Source organism: Triturus cristatus, chromosome 4_1, assembly GCF_964204655.1.
Source record: "Triturus cristatus chromosome 4_1, aTriCri1.1, whole genome shotgun sequence".
NCBI lineage: Eukaryota > Metazoa > Chordata > Amphibia > Caudata > Salamandridae > Triturus > Triturus cristatus.
The window spans coordinates 539,712,343-539,735,398 of NC_140585.1; the positions used below are offsets into that span (position 1 = coordinate 539,712,343).

At 44.4% G+C, this 23,056-nt stretch overlaps 1 protein-coding gene across 37 annotated transcripts in view; it reads left to right on the forward strand.

Moving 5' to 3' along the window:
- PPFIBP1 (PPFIB scaffold protein 1) overlaps positions 1-23,056 on the forward strand; it is a 1,024,139-nt gene that overhangs the window by 521,695 nt on the left and 479,388 nt on the right. For all 37 annotated transcript variants that reach the window (XM_085652838.1, XM_085652839.1, XM_085652808.1 and 34 more), the window contains one exon: positions 8,705-8,832. In XM_085652838.1, the coding sequence (XP_085508964.1) occupies positions 8,705-8,832 (128 nt within the window). The remainder of the gene's footprint in view (positions 1-8,704; positions 8,833-23,056) is intronic.

The following is a 23,056-nucleotide window of genomic DNA, read 5'->3' on the forward strand; positions in this document are numbered from 1 at the left end:
TTGAGCGGTGACAGTTGACTGCTTTTAACCCTCCGCTAAAAGTCTGTAATGTCATCTTGGCAGCAAGGCATCCCTCCGCCAAGACAGTATGTGCCAACTGTAGGTGCAGGTTTGTGGCATGCTGTGCAGAAAAACAGGTTGATCCCCTTTATGCTCCCCTTTCTCAGGTCCTTCTGTTTATTCTTCCTCTTGCCCAGCAGGGCTCTTCTTTGGGTACCCTGAAAGGTTATCATTCTGCTATCTTGACATTTCTGGCGTTACCAGATCAGCCATCCCTTTTCAACCGCCTATTCTACATGTGTTTCTGAAAGCTCTCCAACACTTGTTCCCACTTTCTTCCTTCATCATGCCTCAATGCGACCATAATTTCATATTGACTTTTTTGATGCACGTTTCATTTGAAGGGCTCCATAATTGCCCCATTGGGCTCCTGATGATCAACCCGGCCTTTCTAGTGGCCATAACATATGCCTGGAGGGTCACTGTGCTCCAGGCTTTGTCATCTAAGCCTCCATACCTTAACATCTTCCCAGATAAGCTGATCCATCGCACTAGAGCTTCCTTTCTCCTTTCATGTATGCCAGTCCATCACCATGCCTTCCTTTTACAATCCGCCTTATCTCTCTAAGGAAGAGGAACGACTCCATCGGCTGGACCCTAAAAGAGCATTATCGTTCTACCTTGACTGCACTAGAGAGTTCAGGTTGGACAACCAACTCTTTCCGGGGTATGTCAAAGCCGAGAAAGAGAAGCAGTACAGAAATGGACCATCTTGAAATAGATTGTGCTCTGTATCAAAATCTGCTATGCGCTGGCAACATGGGCATCTCTGCACACGTTTACCAAGCACTGCTGCCTGGAAATTATGGTTGGCAGCGATGGCCATTTTGTCTTTTCAGCTCTGTATGACGTTATAGTTTGAATTCGTTACTTAGACCCATCTCTGGGGAGGTGTTGCTTGGTTATCTATCCTAAGGTAAGGAATCTGCGGCAACATGTCTCTATCAGATTAACTAGTTACTTATCTTCGGTTACGCCTATCTGGTAGAGACCCTATCTTGCCACAGTGTACTTACCGAACCGCCCATCCTACCCGCTCTGCGAACAGATTTTAGACTTGCGTCTGTTTCCCCTTTCAGGGCCCTAGATTTCACACACCAATTGTCAGTGTTCTTCGTGGCTCCTCGTTTCTGGCGAGAAAAGTTACGAAAAGAAACTAAGGTGGTGACTGCCTTTCACATCGGGCTCTCTTGTTACCTTGCCCACCTTCTTTCTGCCTCCGCATCCCTCGAAAGAGGAAGAGAGTCTCCACCGTCTGGACCCAAAACGGACGCTGTCCTTCTATTTGGATCACACCAAGCAGTTCCGGGTGGATGACCAACTCTTTGTAGGTTACGTGGGTGCTAAGAAGGGACGAGCGGTGCACAAACGAACCATCTCTGTGGGTCGTTTTGTGTATCAAGGCACGTTACTCCTTAGCTAAAAAGGAACCTCCTGTAGGGCTGAGGGCCCATTCTACTCGGGCCACAGCGGCTACCACTGCCCAGGGCCGGGGAGTCCCCTTGCAGGACATCTGTCAGGCGGCAACGTGGGCCTTGCTGTACACGTTTGCTAAACATTGCCTGGACAGCCAAGTCCGGAGAGACGGCTTCTTTGGCCGTTCTGTTCTCCAGGACATTCTGGTGTGATCTTGGTTCGCAGACCCACCACCGGGGTTGGTATTGCTGGGGTATCTATTCTAAGGTGAGGAATCTAACTTACGTGTTTCTTTCAGATGAACAAGTTACTTGCCTTCGGTATCGATGTATCTGTAAGAAACATTAGTTAGTTAGATTCCTCACTGACCAACCCATCCTCCCCGTTCTGCGAACCGACATCTAGGGTTAAGGTTATCCTTTTTCAGGGCCCTAGACTTTTTGGCACCAGTGTTGATCTCTTGCATGGCTCTGCGTTCCTGGCGCGGAAAGCTATGTACAAGAACTGACGTCAGCGCGCGAGGGCGGCGTCTAAGTACTCCGACGTCATTCCGGCGCCGGACGCGAAGCCGCAGACGACGCCTAGCGACGCGCAAAGGGTATTGCTGCTGATAAAATCTTTCCGGATCCAGCCTGACGCCTGGGGATATTCTAAGGTGAGGAATCGAACTAATGTTTCTTACAGATACATCGTTACTGAAGGTAAGTAACTTGTTCTTCAGTTATGTTTTATTTTTTTCTTCTGAAAGGTAGTCCTTTATCTGTTTCTTTTAATACGCGCTCCTCTATTATCTGAAGATTACGCCTCTTGGGTTGCTCGAAGGAACTCTTCTCTTTATTCATGGGTCATCATGTTTTGTGTAAGAAAGCCCTGTGGGAATGGCAATGGGGAGCACAACAATACTTCTTCGTGCTCAAAGATACAAGAGGCAGATGCCTTCTAATTCGTCGGCTTAACCTAAGCAGGATGACGTTTCCTCCGCTGTACTTAAACACAATTGCATACCTTTCTTATCCGCACTGCTTTACTTTTCGAAGATTTCCAGGTGCTGGAGAAGATCTCTTAATTGGACGTCTCCTTTATTTTCATGCACGGTTCATTGCAGCTCCGACAAGCAGGCATTTTAAGCAGCTCTTGAAATAAATTCTGTGCAGCCTTAACTGCTAGAACAAAGCGTTTCACACAAATCCGGCACATAACAGCTTCTTCATTAACACCTTCTACCGGCTGTGCTCTGTCTGACATATCTTTTTTTAGCCTACTTAAGAAAAGGTAAAGCTGCTCTTGAGAGAGCTGCTTTCACATGCCATCGACATTGGTTGCCATTGCACTGGGGGGCACACGGACGACCCAGTGCCAGACCGATCCAGTGTGACCGTCACCAGTCCCCGGCCCAGTCATCCAACGTTTGTTATTGTGAATGCTAGACAAAATCCTGTTAAATTGGTCTGAAGGACAAACCCACACCATAGCATGTTTTTTTCTGTAGCACAACCGTGAACTGCTATATGTTTTACCCTGTAAAACTTACAAATCCGTGGCTCAATTTCATGGGAGTTTTAGCGGAGCATGGACTTATTTTCTTATTTCATCTCACCATACTTTTGTTTTTATTTGCTACTATCGTAACTGTAATTCCGTTCTACTGCCTCTTTAATGTGTATATTCCCCACTCTTCTCTCGTTCATTTTTAATAGTAAAAAGCACCAAACAATTATTCGTCATATTTCCCCAATATTAAAAGAATCCCTTGTGGATTAACCATTAAGACTTTTTTACATAAGTTTCCGTCATCATGTCGGTATGGAAAGTTAACACTTTGATAGAAATGTATACATCAATGGAATGTCAAAAGTTGATGAAAAGGTTAGTTAATTTTAGATGGTCCAAGGGAAAGGAAGGGACAATCCTCTTCGACAGTGATAGATCATGTTCCTTTAGGCTCACTCTAGAGGGGAGTAGTTGTTTTTCTTCAGAGAATCGCATGTGCCCGAGCCAGCAAAAATTGATTCCCCAATTATACCAAAGATGGAGTCGGCATTTCGAATATAGCCAAAATTCTTTACACGATTCCAACAGAAAAAGCTCTAGATTGCTCCATTTTGTCAAAACAAATGTTTGACGAAGTTCATCATTTACAGTCACGTTGGAAATTATAATCATATAAAAAAATGTCAATGTAAACTAACACCTGAATTGTGCAACATCACGCTTGCAATATCTGAAACTTCCATGAAGCACTTTTTGTACACGTTTACCAAGGAACATTTACTGAAGCTCTTTTTATTCTTGAATGAAAATGTCCTTAGCCAGTAACTCCCCCAGAAGTTGAGCAAACAGTTTGCACTGGCATGGCATCGTGCATTCAAACTAACAAAGCCAAACATTTTTTTTTGAGTCACTGTTTTTTGTCTGTATTGGGAGGAGTGTATTCGTGTGTGTGCGCGCCTGCAGTGCCAGACCCTGGCCAGTTTTTTCCCTGTGGCCCTCTTCGGCTCTGAGGCAATTTAAAGAAGCAGTGTATCTGCCAGTGGCATGTGCCACAGTGGCTCCCACGCACTTGCAGTACTGTAAGTGCAAAGTTTCTGCCTACAGTGGGGCTGTTGCAGTGGCGGCCTGTTCAGGTAAGCGTGAGGCGGGCCAGGGGTGTGGGGGTGTAAGTGATAAACAGAATAGGGAATATGAAATATAAATAAATAAAACCACTTACCTTGCGCTTGCCGATTCGCAGAGTCTGTGATGCGGCAAGTGCAAAACAATTGGTTTTATTTATTTATTTATTTTGTATTCCCTAATCCGTCGTTAGTCGCTTTCACCTCTTCCCCACTGCGCTTGCCATAATGGTCCGCCACTGGGCTGTGGATTGGCTGGTAGATCCCACCCCGGGTCTAAACCCTATTAAGAAACCTAGGTCCTTCTGTAAGGATGGTTATAAACTTGTTAGCCCTTTTTGTTGCTGTAGTCTCCAGACTGGGAGCGAGTATGAAATCACATGGTTAAGAGGTACACGAGAAATTGGAGAATTTTACATTATAAAGCTATAACAAAGAAAGGATTTATAAAGAAATCTGAACAAAATGTGTGTGAAGACACGTGGGACAGCAATGAAGTGCCAGCAGGATGTGTTGGATCATGATTAAGATAGTCGAATAAAATAACGTGCCTATTCTGTGCATATTAAATATATATTGTGCTAAATTGGGTACATGTTTAACCACAGTACTAATTGCTATTGACGCATCATACAGTACAAAATGAATGAAAAATTGAGTTAAAATTTACATGCAGGTATTTGTAGATGGTAAATATCCTGCTGAGCTGTTTTACTAGGATTACAGTGTCTAACTTGCAGGTTACCTAAGTACCTCAGCAGACCCAGTAAATGTATATATTACAAGCATATGAGCTTTTGACCTGCAGATTGCACACTTGATTTGGCAGCAGCTACTGTAATCCCCATCTGACCATTCAATCCTTTGACTAACCGGTTAGAAACATATCTGCGATAAGAGCCATAGCCACATGATCTATCGTATCTTACTAGTATGATACCCTAACACTGCTAGACACACCGGCCTGACCTGCCAATTTGCAGCAGGTTGCTTAAGGTATTTTAAAACTTGTTTGAGACTAATAACGCAAGCCAGAACAGCAGTTGAGATGCACAGCTCTAAGCCTAAAGTTAAGAGTGCCCCTTGCAGAAGCACAGGAAGCTACCAGACTTTGACATTTCTTAATCAGGCTGCTGGTTGAAAGGCTGCTCTCAGAGCAGGTTGGGGTGCAATTACCCCTACATTCTAGTCACGCTGTCCTACTGGGCTAGTTTGAGCGTATTTGCCAGGGCTGACTAGCTCTAGCTGAGCAGGCAGGGGTCGCTGGAACTATATCAGCAGTTCAGAGCCGCATGTGACAAACAGTACGAACTGGCAGCGGGCCCTGATGTTGGTTGCATGTTGCCTCTCAGAAACATGAACAGTGGCGTAGAGTTTAAGTATTTTCAGTGTGTTTTCAAGAGTATTTGGTTTTTAAGTAGGTGTGCAGGTTTGTTAAATGAGAATCCATCACGTTGAGGAATTTCAAAAATGAAGACACTCAACCGGACTAAAGCAGGCTGAATGAACTTCATTCAAGAGAAAAGTTAAAATAATGAGATACATTTTCTAAGAAAATATAAATTTAAGAGGAAAAGGTAAAGGTTTATTTTAAACGACAGCATGATCTAGAATTAAGGGAATAGCGAATGGGTATACTTGAGGAGTGGAGAAGAATAGATCGGGAAGGAGAAATAGTAAGCGGTTTGTTATAAAGATGGAGTGAAGTGGGAGAAAGTAAGGTGTTTGAAAAAGGAAGTAAAGGTGAGAATGCCAGGTATGGAATTTAATAAAATATCTACTTGCCCATGGGACAGGCGGAGTCATAAATCTACATGTCCTGGAAAAAACTCCACTTACCCTTTGGTGCCACATATTGCAGCTACAAATTACAGCTGCAATCTGTGCTGAAGAGCTCTGATAATAGCCTCTCTGATTATGCCAGGGCTCGTACTAAAATAAAGTAGGGTTTGAATTCTAGCAGTTCTCTTATTTTGTCAACTTCCCCAGATCTTCATACTGGGGCTGGAGGTAGCATTAAACAATATTTCCAGGGCTGAAATGTGCCTTTGAGTCTGTGCAAACCTACTAACATGTATGTTTTAGAGTTTTTCACCAGCTCTTCTCTAATCCTTTCCCATACTAAGAAAGGTTGGAAATGTATTCCTGACATGATCAGAATTTAAATGTCTTCTAGGGTTGGGGAAAAAAGTGTTTAGAGGAAAAGTGAACTTGGAAACGCTAAACAGGTTTTCGCATGAGCAAATCTACATATACATTTTGCTCTTGCTAAAATGCAGATCACAATTTTTTTTCAAGGAGTAAGATTTTGTGGTCTACTTCTGTAAATCATTGTGAATTCATAAAAACCGCACTAATGCAAAGATGTATAACATGGGTGCACATTATTACTTTATTTAAGAACTGGGCCCCTAACTGATATCTTGAGTTTACCAATACATATTCTGTCTCTCTTTCTATCTATAGGCTGGCTTCACAGTGGGTGACAGCATTTTGTTCTTTCACAAAACACACATTGGCATACAAAGTCGATTTGCTCAGTACCAGGGATTACTCTGGCAATGTGTGATTTTTTTTAGAACAAAATATATTGTTTTTTGCCAATGTTTCTTATAATGGTGAGGGCCTGGCAGCTCCCACAACAATAACGTTTTACAAAAAACCATATGAAAACAAGACCTGCATTGACAAACCAAAAGGCTGACCAGCTATGTCAGACCTATTGGCTTAGCTAATGATTGTTTATTTAAATGTTTCCAATAATCTTGTTGAAACTGGTTGCACTGATTTTTCCATTATGAATATTTTTTGCAAATTAGCATGCATCAACGCATTTTATTAGATGATACTTCAAAGAAATGGTACCTAAACTTTAACAGTAGTTTAGTAAAAAACTTTTTTCCTAGTTGCTTTTGTTTGTGAATCTTATTTTGTTAGCAAAGATTCATCAATCTTACTTTCAAACTTAACAAATATTTGTATTTAAACAGAGCATTCTGGGAGTTTTTTAGGTAGGCGTTAAACTTTGCAAACGTGTGTACACATCATTATACTGGAACCACTGTCATCAGTGCAGTCTGAGTTTACGCATTTCCTTAGAGTACTCGCCCTAATAATAAAGGTTTTGCATTAATGAACCATAAATACAAGTCCAAACAACATTAATATATGGGAACACATATTACCTTAACTGCACAGTGCCCTTCTCTAATCCATAATGAGGTACTATAAACTGGCAGCCAAAGGGTTTGTGCTGCAAGGGGTTGAGCCTACTGGTCACAAGGACAAAATAAACAGGACTGCTTGCTGACTTGACCCCAAAAAATATGTCCTGGGAATCTAGTTATGGGAATTCCACACCCCTGGAATGGAGTATGGGGTTTGTAAGAAAAAAAGGGTAAAACAGGAAGGAGGGGGGGGTAAGGGTTTCCAAAAAGGTGAAGTGGGAGTAAGGTGTTTGTAAAACAACTTGGAGTGAAGCTGGAGGTGGATTAAGGGGTCTAAAAAATGGGATTAAAGCAGGATAAGACTAAGGGGTTTGAAAAAAGAGCAAATGGGTGTAACAGGTTAAAATATGGGAGTAAAGCAGGAGGTTTAACAGGTTTGAAAAGGGAGTAATGTGGGAGAGGGGAGTACAGGGTTTGAAAAAAAGCAGGAAGAATAAGAGGTGTGGAGAATGAGTAAAGCTGGACTTGGCGAGTGAGGAGTTTATAAAAAAAAGTAAATATTGAGTTGGGAGGAAGGGTTATTTAAAATAAAAAATTGGATTAAAGTAGAACGGGGAATAGTGGGTTTAAAAATTGATGTATAGTGGGAGTAAGGGATATGGTGAAACGGGAGTCTATCAAAAGGGGCATGGAAGCCTGGAAATAGGGAACATTAATCGCTTTCAGCAGATTGGTTTCGTCAACCTGGTGAAAGCCACTCTGAATGGAAAAATAGTCAATAATGGTTTGACTGCATTTGTCATTACTATTTTCTTCGTGGTTGATTTTTAGCAGAATCACATCAAACCGTTTTCAATTATAGGCATGTGGAATCTGGATTGTAGGCTTGTGGAAGTTAGGTCTTAACTACACAGGAGCATGGTGTAGGCATGGAGGTTGCACTTGCGTGTGAGTGGGTAAGTGCATTGAAATGTTTAGATATTCTCCAGTAGCGTGTTATGTTTTTTTCACGCTGTTGTTAAAGTATTTGGTTCCTACTTTAAGCTGACATGGACATTGTGTAGATTTATGTTGTCAAGCAGACATGTATGATGGTCTCTCCACAGACGCTAAAGAAAGATCATCAGTAGGAGTTCAAAGTTGTGTTTTTGAAGTATATGTCCCACATATGTGCCGATGTTTTTAGGCAGATATAAAGTTTTGAAAATGGTTAAACGTTTTGCGTACAGCTGGGCGTCAATTTAATTGAATTACTTTACAAGTAAATCTGCTTCTTTAGAGCACAGTTGTTTTGTATCATGGATTTCTTAGCAGTGTACTCGTCTATACAGAACCTATAAACACATAGGCACAGAAAATCGATGTTCACTCTACCAATGAGTGCTCCATATTGAAAATATATATTGACTTGTTAAAAAAAATGAACTTTTTTTATCTCTAATTTTTCAGAAAACGGAACTCCATACAAGTGTTTTGCAGGTTACAATACCATCATTTTCATCAATATCCAAAACATCTGAGAAACCAACAGAAAGAATTAAACCTATTCCTAAAGAACAGATGGAGCCAAGTGTGGGGTATGTCTAGTTGCCTTATTGCAACATTGTTTTTACATCCCCGTTGTTAATTGACCAGAATCGTGTTGTTGACTGATTTAAGTGGATTCAAATGCATCATTTCTATTTCTGATCTTATTTTTCTGTGGAAAGCATTCTCAGTAACAACTCTAAGCCATCTGTTTCGTAGTTCTAGCAGGCACATACGATGATATTGATATTCATTTAATCTAAAACTAGAGACTTCTCATTTTGAACTTTTTATAAGTATGTATTTTATTAGGATTCCAAATTTTTCCCGCCTATTCGATTTTATTTGCATTTCCAAAATGGTAGCCATGTTTATCTCAGGCACCCTTCCAACCAAAGTCCTAGATTTTCACATACATAAAATCAGAATATAACTACCTCTTTTGATCCATTGTAGTGAATATAAAAACAATCCCATAAAATCTGAAGAAAATCCATTATTTTATTCAAATAACATTGCAGTAGATGAACTAAAATTATTAGAAATAGAATGGTTATCCTCTAATATAATATGCATCTAAATTAATGTGAATTAATGAGGCTGACAGTGAGAAGGTACATTTTCTCACAGATGATCTTTATCGGTGTTTTGGGATTACAGTTGTTGTAGTTTGCATGCCAAAGTACGGGCAAATGTTTTGAAAAAAATCAACTTGCATACGGTGAAGCACAGAGCTTTTCCAAACTTAAAAAGACTCGAACGGAGCACAGCTTTTCAACTGTATTTTTGCTAAGTGTCATTTGCTCATCAAAGTAAAAAAATATTGTAATGAGTGGCTTAAGATTTTGTTCAACGGTTATAATAAACGTTTTTGCATTCTTGGAAGATTTCATTTAAATGCATTTCTAGTATTCTTTTGATCCCACATCTTAAGAGCTTGGACCTGAGATTCTGCTTTCTCAAGGATCCATTCTAAGTAAGTTGCAACTGGAAAGACTGCACTCTTACTGAGTGTAATTTTTTTTTTTTTTAAAGCTGTAAAATAATTCAATTGCTTGTAAATACGCTTCTGATGGATACTTCTAACCACAGATTGTCCAGTATTGGGGTATCTTTCATAGATTCACATGCCTGAATCATTCCATGTAGTCGAGATGGGAGTCCCAAAGTAACATAATCAAGCAGTATTTTAATAATGTCATGGGCTATAATGGCCTTGAGCCATGCTTTACTTAGGCTATCTATGTCCTTTTAAAAAAAGACCAAATGTTGAATGCAGCTAATCAGCTTCTAGCATCCTCTAGAAGCTTCCCAGCAGAGGCAGTTTCACCGAACGTTGTGTGTGAAGGGAGTCTCCAAGTTCTGCTCAGTTTCTTTCTGGAAGTTTCCTGAAGGTTGATCTTTTCAACATGTTGGATAAGAAAAGCCTCTTCTGTCCTTGTAAGACCTGTGGCAAGAAGAGAGTCCATGTGGATGATCCATATAAAGACTGTATTTACTGCCTCCAACCCTCTCATGAGTTAAGGCAATGTAAGATCTGTCTGACCTTTTCTTCTAAAACTCTGAGGGACAGAGAGGGGAGGCTGCTTTTGTGGCTCCAGTCCACCAAGCAACAGAAGTATTCTGAAGAAGAAAGTGACAGGTCACAGGATGATACCCCTGGTGAGAGCAGGAAACACCTCAAACCCTCCCAGGAGAGCAAAGGCCATAGGAAGGAGAAATATCTGTCTCCTCAGAGCCTACAACTTCCGTCCCCACCTCTCCTGTGGGAAAGGAGAAGCATCCTAGAGCCTTATCTTCAGATTCTACAAGGACAAAAGACAAACAACCGTAGTCTACGACAACTCCTAAACCGTGGACGACGACAAGTAACACACTCAAGCCGTCCGCTCCATCGACTTTAGGAATAGTGACGATGATGACCATTTCTGGACCCATAGAGTCGACGAGAGTATCGGACATCGACGTCCTCTTCGACGAAGACTTCTTCAATGAAGAAGGCGCCGTCGACTAAAGTCCCATCAACGAGCGCACTGTTGCGAGCATCCTGTCGGTGATCCTGTCGTCGACAAGCCAACCGACGACGCTGTCGACTATGACACCATCGATGGTAACACCAGTGACGACAGCCCTATCGACGGCGAATATTCCCTCTTCAGTGTTATTGGTACCGTTGACACCACCGTCGATGAGTCGGTGTTACCAGGGTAAAAAAGACCTTTCTTCTCCTGGATGTTTATTCTTTTACAAAGATCTCCCCGTTGCCTCACTCACACTTATTGGACTTCCAGCAGTCAGAAGTTGAGGAGGAGGATGGCAATGGGGTACATGGAGTGGTACATAGCCCGTCCGAGTTAAAAGTGAAATTCCAGGACAAGGAGGACGATTATGAGGACGAGCAACAGCAGCAATACTGCCAGCCATATCTGGTTCCTCTGCGCCATTTTCAGCCTTTAAGCTATTACCTTGGACCTCATCCAAGGGAAATGGCACATTTACCGCTGTCCTTAATCCATGATCTTCAAGTCATGTTGGTGGACTATAGGCAGAGATTTCCTCTCTAGGATGTCCAGCATGAGCCACCGTCAAATAGTCTGCAGCCCCCAGGAACGCCAGCCTTATCCCAACCAGCAACACCTATGTTACCGTGCCCTCCAGCACTGGCACCCACTGAAGAGAACCCCTCTTCAGAGGACGAGAGGGAAGAAGGAGCGATTCCCGAACCACATCCACCGGCAGGTCCCTGGGATGACTGTATCATCCCTACACCCGCTCCTCCAGCTCAGCATCCAGCGGACTTGCCTCCAGAAGACATCTAAAGGTTCCACAACTTGATGCAGAGAGCGTCCAACAGGTTTCATCTCCCCATGGTTGTTCAGCATGCAGATTGCTTTCTGTATGATTTTAAAGAGGAAGCCAGTAAATCAATTTGTACGATCCCTATAATAGATTATATCTGGCAGGAGGGAGTAAAGATAATAAACACCGGCTACAATAACACCAGTGCTCCGTCAAATAGACAAAAAGTACAGGTCCCCTGAAGATGCACCTTCTTGCCTGACTGGTCACATTAAGCCGGATTCTGTCATTTCGCTTGGCTACCCCAATCTCAACTCCTCCGGACAAGGAGGGACGCAAATTGAATGTCATGGGTGTAAGGAAGTGGGTTTCTATTGCAGTAACCCCCCCCCCACTTTTTGCCTGATAACTGATGCACTTTTCCTTGGTGTGCCCTGGGCTCCTGCCATTCAGGTGCCCAGGGCCTGTGTTCCTTCCCTAAAAACTGCCTTACAGCCAAAACCCAATTGGCCTCTCTGGTCACATGTCAGCCCCTGGTAAATGATACCCTAGGTACCTAGGGCCTTGTGACCATGGAAGGCCCCTAAGGGCAGCAGCACTTATTGTGCCACCCTTAGTGGCTCTGTACCCTGACACACACACACACACTGCCTTTGCATGCTGAGTGTCTTGGTGCAAAACAAAACAAAACCGAGTTGACATGGCCCACGACCCGGTGTGCCATGCCCACAACACACACTGCCCTGGCATACCTCAGTCACCCCTCTAGCTGAGGGCCCTATGCTAGTTGTGTGGGCACAGGTGCATGAGCCCTGTGCCCCTACATTATCCAGGTCCATTCCTGGGCACTGTAAGTGCAGTGCTGCCATTAAGAGTATATGGTGCTGGGAGGTCGTCAACACGAACACCACAGCACCATGATGGCTACACTGAAGACTGAGAAGTTTGGTATCAAACTTCTCATCACATTAAACCCGCACTGATGCCAGTGTGGGATTTAATGTACAATGCATGACAGAGGGCATCTTAGAGATGCCCCCTGAACCTAACCTACAATCCACGTCTTGTCTGAGGGGCTGCCTAGGCTGCCACACAGCAGACATGTTGCTGGACCCCTGGTTAGAGAGCCATCCGCTCTCCTGGGCCTGCAACAATGCACATCCTGGGCGAGGTCTAGGTTTCCTCCCCCAGGATGGGCAGGGGAAGCTTCAAAGGCATGCCGCCTTTGTGAGCTTCTCCAGGCCACTTGCTGTACTCAGCAACTGGCCCCTACCGGTTCTGACCCCCACTCTGGCGGGAAGACTGTCCGGAAACCCCAAGGAAGGAAAGGGGGTTTGCCAGCCTCTGCCAACCCCACCCCTCAGGTGGGGGAGGAGACGTGAAGCACACCCCCGGGAATGTGGAAATGGAACCGGTTGGTGAACCATTTCTACTGGCCCCATATGTCTGAAAAGGTAAAGAAATTTTGCAGCTCCTGTGTCACCTGTCAGGCCAGTGGCAAGGCAGGGGGCAAGACAAAGGCTCCCCTAATACCACTTCCAGTGGTTGGGGTTCCTTTTGAAAGGGTGGGTATGGACATTGTTGGTCCCCTAGGCCCACCTACGGCATCAGGGAATAGATAGATCTCGGTGGTAGTGGACCATGCCACTAGGTACCCTGAAGCAATCCCTCTTAGAACCATTGATGCTCCTGCAGTGGCTAGAGCACTGCTTGGTGTGTTCACCAGAGTAGATTTTCCAAAAGAGGTGGTATCGGATAGGGGCACGAACTTCCTGTCCAGCTATCTGACTGCTATGTGGGATGGTTGTGGTGTCAACTACAAGTTCACCACCCACTATCAACCACTCCCTATCACCCACAAGCAAATGGTCTTGTTGAGAGATTCAGCCAAACCCTGAAGGGCATGAAAAAATGGGTTGTCCGATAAACTCAGGAGGAGATGGGATGTTCTCCTCCCATGCTTACCGTTTGCCTACAGGGAGGTGCCACAGAAAGTGGTTGGTTTCAGCCCCTTTGAGTTGTTGTAGGGACACCCTGTGAGGGGGAAATTGAGCCTGCTGAGAGAGTCTTCGGAGAAGCCTCTTAAAGAAGCAAAGGACAATGTGCTATGCCTGAGATCAAGAATGGCAGAGTACATGTACAAGGCAAATAGGAAACTGGAGGCCAGCCAGGAGCTCATAAAGCACTGGTATGATAAAAAGGCTACTGTGCCCGAGTGTACTCCAGGACCATAGGTGGCTCCCAGGGCCCTCCATGACAAGTGGAGTGGGCCCTATCCAATCTTGGAAAAGAAGGGTGAGGTTACCTATTTGGTTGGCCTTGGCACTCCCAGGAACCCTCATAGGGTCCTGCATGTGAATAGATTGAAACCCCACCATAACAGGGCAGACATGACCATGTTACTGGTCACTGATGAGGGTGTGGAGGAAGAAACTGAGCCTGTGCCTGACCTCCTCTCCACTAATGTGCAAGATGGGTCATGGGAGGGAGTTGTGCTTTCTCCCAAGTTGACAGACCAGCAGCACAGAGACTGTAAGCAAGTGCTGAAGCAGTTTGCTGGCATGTTCTCTTTGACCCCAGGCATCACTGAGTGGTGTGTGGCCCGCATTGACACTGGTGACAGCCTACCTGTCAAAAATAAACTGTACAGGTTGTCTGACCATATCGGAGCCAGCATTAAAGCTGAGGTTGATAAGATGCTGGAACTGGGGGTAATTGAGCTGTCTGAGAGTCCATGGGCCAGTCCAGTGGTGCTGGTACCTAAAACTAATCCTCAGGGGGGATCCAAGGAGTTAAGGTTCTGTGTGGACTGCAGAGAATTGAATTCAGTCACAAACAAGAACGCTCACCCTATACCTAGATCTGATGAGCTCATTGACAGGTTAGGGGCTGCTATGTACCCGAGTACTTTTGATTTGACTTCAGGTTACTGGCAGATTGCCCTCACTGATTGATCAAAGGAGAGGTCAGCATTCTCCACACCAAAGGGACATTATCAGTTCAAGGTAATGCCCTTTGGGTTTAAGAACGCACCTGCCACCTTCCAAAGGTTGGTGAACAGGGTCTTGTCTGTGTTGGAACAGTTCAGTGCAGCTTACCTGGATGATATAGCTGTATACAGTTCTACCTGGGGGATCACTTAAGCCACCTAAGGGAAGTGATTCAGGCCATGCAGCTGGCAGGCCTGACTATTAAGGCAAGCAAGTGCCAAATAGGGCAGAGTTCTGTGGTGTACCTGGGCCACCTGGTAGGTGGGGCCCATGTACAACATCTCCAAGATAAAATCGAAACTGTTTTGGATTATACAGCTCCTATTACCCAGTCTCAGATCAGGGCATTCCTGGACTTGCAGGGTACTATGGAAGGTTTGTTCAAAATGATGGGACCATTATGGGGCCCCTAACAGAACTCACTTCTAAAAAGAGGCCCAAGAAGGTGGATTGGATTCTAGAGTGTCAGAAGGCTTTTGACACTCTGAAAGCTGCCATGTGTTCAGCACCAGTGCTGCTGGCCCCTGACTACACAAAGGAATTTGTGGTTCAGACAGATGCTTCAGAGCAAGGGATTGGGGCAGTGTTGTCACAGCTAAATGAAGAGGGCCTTCATCAGCCAGTTGCCTTTATTAGCAGGAGACTTCTTCCCAGAGAGCAGAGGATGGAGTTCCATTGAGAGAGGCTTTTGCTGTGGTTCGGCCCCTGAAAAAGTTGAGACCATATTTATTTGGGACTCAGTTTCGTGTTCAGACTGACCACAGGCCTCTCAGATGACTCATGCAGACGAGAGGGGAGAATCCCAAGCTGTTAAGGTGGTCCATTTCCCTACAGGGGATGGACTTTACAGTGGAACACAGACCGGGTTTGCCAATGCAAATGCGGATGGACTTTCCAGATTTTTCCACTTAGCTGATGAGGACTGCCAGGGTGTAGGTTACTAACCCATCTCCTTTCGTTTGGGGGTGGGGAGGCTGCTATGTTGCAAAGTCATTCTGTGCCCTGGGCACCCCCCAACCTTTTGCTGAATGGTACTGGTGGTAACTGACTCGGACTGACCCAGGGCTCTGCCTAACCAGGCCTAGGGCCAGTGCTATGCTGAAAGAGACAGTTAGAATACAGTGAAAAACACCTACATACACTATGGGTTGGGGTACCCCTCTGGTTGGCATGACCTACCCTATAAGATCCTATTAAAATATTAGGGCAAGGGGATTAAAACTATCTAGAAGTCTCTAGCCCACAATAGGGCATGGCAGTTTGGAGGCCAGCAGCTTTTCTACAATTGAATGTGTGCACTGCTGAAGGCTGAGGTCAGTTTTAAAAGTAGCCCTGGGTGGCAGTACTTCTTTTAAAAAGTAAATTGTGCCCAAACTGGACTTTAAGGTTTGGGGCACTTAAAAGTTGATAACCTACAATGTTTTGGCATATTAGGAACCCCCAGGGTCTCCCCTAGGTGTCCCAGGGGTGTGGGGTCCGGTATTTATAAGGTAGACCCCTATAAAATTAGTTTTATATGGCCTTGGTTAAGTGAAATTTTACATTTCACTCCCCACATTGTGACAAAGTGCTGCCCAAATTCGACTTTGATGCTAGGAGCCCTGTGGATCTGCAACATTTCTACAGAATCAGAACCCTTAAAGTCTCCCCTAGTGTCCCATGTGTGGGGGTCCTGTAGATATTAGCTTATAAAATATGTTTTTGTAAGTCCTGGTGCTGGAAAAATGGCCCAAGTTTTCCCTTTGCAAATCCCCTGCTACATAGGTTAACATGTTAGGAAGTTATTAACTAATAACACTTGATAGGAGAGGGCTAGAAGTGCCATTCAAAAGACTTCCCCGAATGGTATTAATAAACTCAAGAATATGATATGGTTGAATTTCTCCTAAAGTGTACATACAGGAATTTAAAAGCCTTTTTTTTTGTAAGTCCATATTCAGCCTTCCAGTGGTCTGTCCTGATTGGTCAGAGTTAAGTGGATTAGCCAGGCTGCCTTGAAGAGGTGATAAAGAGCCCCTGGGTTAACCAGCTCTGCTGGGAGGGCAGTGTGCTGCTACACTGGAATGCCAGAGCAGGGGGAGGAGTCTTAAAACATGGTCTTAAAAAGAGAAGAGGTGGTCTTAGTGTCATTTACAACTCTTAACGTTTCACCGCAGCCAGAGCTAGGCTTATGGAAAGAATGTACAGATACAAGGGGGAGTGTTTATGGAAAGTAAGCCATCCTAGGGGTGTGTTTAGCCAGCTCTTACCTCCCTGCTGGAAAATCATCCATTATGAATTTGGGGGATTGGGTGCACTATGAGACAACATAATGCCGCACTCTACAGGATGTGGTCATATTCTTGGGGAGTTTCCCTGCTCCCATTGGTCAGCAGTGTCCTCCTGCTTGACCCAGAGAACTTGGAATAAGTATCTGAGAGGGGCAGAGCCTCTCAGATCTCCTGTTTGAAACTTAAGGAAGCAAGACGTTGCCATGCTGAGAAGTTGGGGTGCAAAGTTCTAAGGTCTGTCCTCTGAAGACTGCACCAGCTGAAACTACAGCCCTGTGGATTACCTTGCTGCAAAAGAACTAAAGAGTGGACTCCCTGCAAGCTACGGGTTAACAGAGCTCACCTGGACCATCACCACCAAGGATCCTCAACCTGGAGAGCACTAGTGGATTTCTAAGTGTTTTGTCCAAGTGGATTGTGGGAACTGAAGTCCTCAACTTTCAAGGACAATCTTGGAGCGAGTTTGAGACACGTTGGGACCCCTTGAGGAACTTCAGGATGAAGTTCAAGAAATTTGGAGAACTTTGGAGCAACTTTGAAAAAAAGCCCCATAGAGGGATCGACTCAACCTGGCCAGCCAAGCTGCCTGCCATCAACAGCGAGCCGGCCAAGCCATCCAGGTTCATCCCGCTAAAAGCTCTGTAGGCCCAACTTTCAGAGTTTGACCGGGAGTAGAAGAAATCCAAGGCTGGCGAACCCTCACCGAATCCGGCCTGGTGAAGAGCATCGAGGGACCCGCGAGAAAAAGCTCTGTAAATGTTTCTAAGTCCGAACGAAGAAAAGGTGACCGCGGAAGCCTTCAACCTCGTGTCGGCCTGGATCCTGGGTTTGCCCCGCTGAAACACTCCGGAAGTCGGACTTCCATAAGTTTGACCGGGAGCTCAACACAAGGCTATCCGGCGAACCCTCACCGAATCCGGACTGGCTGAGCGCTTCGGGGGACCCCGGGAAGAAAAGCTCCAGGTAAAAACTGTGACTGGGACCTACCGCAAGTGGTAGCCGCTCAGAGCTCCATCACGGTCAGTCTGAAACTTTGACTTTGAGCCGGTCTATCGCGACCAGATATCCCAATAAGGTGCTATATGTTTCTAAGTGCTATATAATGCTAAATCTTTGACAATTCATATCTCCGGTTCCCTACATTGGATTTTTGTCGTTCTGGTGTCATTTTATAGATAAAAATATTTCCTATTTTTATAAATTGGTGTTGAATTTTTATTATGTGTTGTGTCTTAATTATTTACTGAATTGGTGTTTTAAAATGCTTTACATACCTGTCTTTGAAGGTAAGCCTGCCTGCTCGCAGCCAAGCTACCAAGGGATGAGCATAGGAATAATTTTCTAAGACCTATGCTGAGTCCTATCATGTGTTGGTGGCCTAATTGCCAGTGGCAGACCTACATTTGCCCTTACCAATAATCCACTTTCCGACAGCAGGACTTCTTATTTTCATCCCTCTCCTGTGAGCCCACAGGTCCTGCCAGCGATTCACAATATACAAGGAGCATCTTCAGTTTGTAGTGCTCTTTTGGCCTCACCATTGCCCCTCGGGTGTTCATGAAAGTATAAAAGTGATATGGTGTTAGTGGCTGTACACCTTTGGAGGCACCAGTCTGCCTTACCTTGATGGATGGCTGGCTGCTGAAGGGAAGCCACAGGCAGTCATTAACCACATCCAGACAACAGCGAACCTCCTTGCATTATTGGACTTCATTACAAATTTGTCGAGGTCCGGCCTGCACCTTTAACTGTAGTCTGGCATGCACACATTCTACTTCTTTCTTAATAAACATTCTAAATTGGACTAAACATAGAAGAAGGTTTAGGTATTCAGTACCCTTGCCCACTCAGAGTAGTGCGTATCAACCGGAATTGATGACCTCTGCATTTGTGAATTCAGTTAAAGGATGAAATTGATTCAATTTAATTATCTACATTAAAATGACCTAACTCCAATGACACGGAGTAGTTTTTAGCCTGGATACTTATAATTGCCTGAGCTGCCAGGAGTCTGAATCAGACATTTTCCATATGACATGGAGACATTGTCCCTGTATACTAACTTCAAACTTACTAGTCTGGGAGAAACTGTGGCCTTTTTGGGGGATTTTACTTGCATTAACAGATCAGCATGTCTATTTGATCTACTTCCAAATAGGAAGAAAGAAAAGATGAAGTTCAGATTTGAGGTGCTGTGGTGGCCAAATGTCAACTAGCCATCTATTGGCTGAATATGCAGACAACAAGGCTTCATACCAGAGTCGAGGACCGGATAGAGCGTATTGTACCCCAATCTAGGCCTAGTTAGCCACACAACCTTTTACCTACATTTATCCACAACAGAAGGACTAGTAAAAACTCTGGGGAAATGTAATAAAATCACAGAAGATCTGGTGGACTGAGAGCCTATGCTTTAGGAACTGATAGATCCCTCTAACTCCTGTCCCCCCATAGTCTTACTTTGAGTGTTTACTGAAAAAGTATGTCATTAGGGGGTAGTATTATGATAAAAGTTGTTATAGAAATTTATTGAAGGAATCACTGGTGGTGGAATCCAGGAGTTCTAATGAGATGTGTGTGTGTATATATATATATATATATATGTATGTATATATGTATATAATCGCTCCACTGCACCTTTGCCATGGGTCACTCCATGACGGGTGCTTCTCACACGGTGGTGCCCCGTGTATTCTATCCAGCTCCAAAGGTTCTCTCTCCCAATCGGGAAGAAAGACACAGCACTCGCGGGTTTTGTTCGATAACCAGTTTATTCCATAACGCTTCACATACGCGTTTCGGGTTCTCCCTTCGTCAGTGTGTTTGCAATTTGTGTAGCGCGGCATCGTTTTTTATATATTAAAAAACACAGCATTTCCGGGTTTCGAAATAGATGAAGGACAAATTTTCCCATACAAATTGGGCGCCATTTTGGAGTGTGCAAAAATCAACATTTTAGCTTAGAATTCTATTTTACAATTTTATATAAGCATATTGCTAAAACAATTCATACCACATTCTACATTATTGTATGTGTTATGCATCACCTCGTCAGTATAAATGTTTCTGCACCTCCTTGTCATTAAAATCTTGCCGTGGATCGGCCATTAACGACTCAGAGATACTGAACCGCCTATAGTCCTCATCCATTTCTCTCATTCACGCCGTGTATCGGCCTTTTCAACCTATCTGTGTAACATTAGTTTAAAAAGTTTCAGACTCTACAATGTCAGATGAGTTATTTTTATCCTAGATCCCTAGGTGTACATTTAACTCTTCACCACTGTTCAAACCATTCAGAGTTTTTGTCTGCAAGTCGATTATAAACCGAGATTCCAATCTTCTCAGTTTCAGTACTCTATCCCCACCTCTAATAGGGAGTGGTATATGGTCTTATCCAAAGTATTGAAGCGAATTTCTATCACTGTTGTGTTTCATGGCAAAGTGTCTTGCCACTGGATAATGTAAGTCCTTATTTGTGATTGCACGCATGTGTTCTAAAAATTCTTATTTTCACACTGTGTATGGTGCTGCCGATGTATCTTAATTTGCAAGGGCAAATCAAGCAATACACCACATGCGTTGTCTGGCAAGTCACAAACTTGCTTATGATCTTACGTTCCTTCATACCTTTGATTTCATAGCTTAAAACTCTCTTGCTAAATGCACAAGCTTTGCATCGCCCACAAGGGTAAAAGCCTTTCATATCACCCAGGGTACCTCTCTTGTCTATTGGATTCTCTAAATGGCTATGGACCAATCTGTCCCTAAGTGACCTCGCTTTCCTAAAGGTTACTAATGGGACCGGTGAGATATCTGACCCAATTATGGGATCCGTTCTTAAAACCTGCCAGTTTTTTCGAAGAATGGTTTTTAAGGCATTGGCATCCTCAGAATATGTTGTGATTCAACGAAATCTGCCCTCCTCTTCCTTCTTATTTTGTTTCTTTATATTTTCTCCTAACAGGTTGCTTCTGGGTATCTTATTCACCTTACGCAGGGTTTTTTGCAATAACAGTGAATCATACCCTCTGGCTACAAATCTCTCAATGCTATCTTTGGCTGCTCTTGTAAAGTCACCTTCCCTAGAGCAGTTACGTTTAAGACGCAAAAGCTCCCCATATGGAATGCTATTTTTCAATTTCATTGGGTGACTGCTAGTAGCATGCAATATGCTGTTCTCTGCAGTCGGTTTCCGATATAGGGCTGTGATTATTTTGTTGTCTTGTACTCTCACCTCAAGGTCGAGATAGTTCACTGCCACTGAACTTATCTCGCCTGTGAAGTATAAATTCACATTGTTGTTGTTGAGATGTTCAATGAAATCTCTTGCTTCATCTATTGACCCCCTCCAAATGACAAAGAGATCGTCAATATATCGGTGCCATATTGCTATCTTATCTGTCCATTCAGCATTGCAGGGGGACCATACCACCTGCTCCTCCCACCAGCCTACGAACAAGTTCGCATAGCTGGGGGCGAAGCAGGTGCCCATCGCGGTCCCCGAGACCTGCCTGTAGAGATCTCCATGAAAGAGGAATATATTATTTTGAAGACAAAATTCAATAAATTCAACCAACATATTATTGTGTGCTGTCAATTTCAATTTCAATGCTCTTTTGTTTAAGAATACTATATATATATACACATATATTCTCTCACGCCCCACCCCGAGACAGAAGCAATCTAGGATGGGCTATATGAATGTGTTGTGATGCAAGGGAATTGACGTTGGACCCTCCATATGTTGTAATGTATGTCCACTGCTTCTATGAAGCAGATACGTTTGTTGTATACATTATAGTTTTTATTGTTGAGGGCCATGATTACTTACAATAAAAAGTATGCCAACTTTACTTCAAAGCTTGCTCCACGATATGTAAGATAGGGCCTACTTTTAAAACATTCTTTACCAACTAAGATAGCGTCTATCTGTAGGAAAGTGGGTTTCGGTTGCAGAACCCCCTCACTTTTTGCCACAATACTGATGCACTTTGACTTGATGTGCCCTGGGTCCCTGTCAATTAGGTTCCCAGGGCCTGTGTTCTTTTCACAAACCTAACCCAATTGGCAACTCTGGCCACAGGTCAGCCCCTGGTAAATGGTACCACAGGTACCCAGGGCAATGTGACCAGGGAAGACCTCTAAGGGCTGCAGCACCTATTGTGCCACCCTTACAGGCCCTGTACCTTTACACTCACACACTGCCTTTGCAGGCTGCGTGTTTTGGTGCAGAACAAAGTGCAGTCGACATTGCACACATCTCTGTGTGCCATGCATACAACCCACTGCCCTGGCATCTCCTGTGAACAGCAGTTCTGGTCAGAAGAAACCCCAAAGAAAGACTACGAGCCTGCTGAGGAAAAAGAAACCTGATGCCTGGAACCACCACTGCACCCGTCGCCTACAGCCAGAGTTCGAGTGGCCCACCTGTCCCAGCGAGGTCCCCCAGCTCTCCAGAGTCTGAGACCACCGTGGGTTGACCCCTCCAGGACTCCCTGACGACGCCTGCAGCCTCTGCACAGAGACCCCACTCCCCCAACCGCAAGTGGCCCAGTAAGGTGAAATCCGACCTAAAGACAACCCTGCATTCAGCCGCCCTGCACCCTGGAGAACAGAACCCAAGGTGCACCTACGTCCCGAGACCTCCAACTTATCTGCCCAGCTGTTGGTTCCTCCTGGAAGTTTTCCTGGACCGAGCCTGCAGCTGAAAACCACAACCGAACATCCCCATTGAAAACAGGGCACCCGACGCCAAACCAGCACCCAGCCGCACCTGCGCTGCTGCGGGTGCACTTTTTGTGCTAAACAGGATCCCCTTTTGCCCTGAGCCTAACACCAGGAGCTTGGCTCCCACAACCTTCTGGCCTGCTCGCCAGTAGTCACCAACCGGAGGCTCCCTATCCCTCATTGGATAACATTGAGCCTCAGCACTCTGCACCCGGCTGCCCTAGTGCTGCTGAGGGTGTAACGAGAGTGCATCCTTGACCCTGGGAGGGGGGGGGGCCTGAGTCTACCCCCAGAACCTCAACTCCCACTACCAAATACTTACCTCAAAACCGATAACAGTATTTTCCACCATAGGATAGCATTTACTGTTTTTCTTGGAAAAGTTTACAAATGTGGAGTTTGAAAACCTAAAGAAATTCTTTAAAATTGTACTATTTAACCAAAACGATTTTACTTACCTGCTTACAGGAAATGTCCCAGAGTAG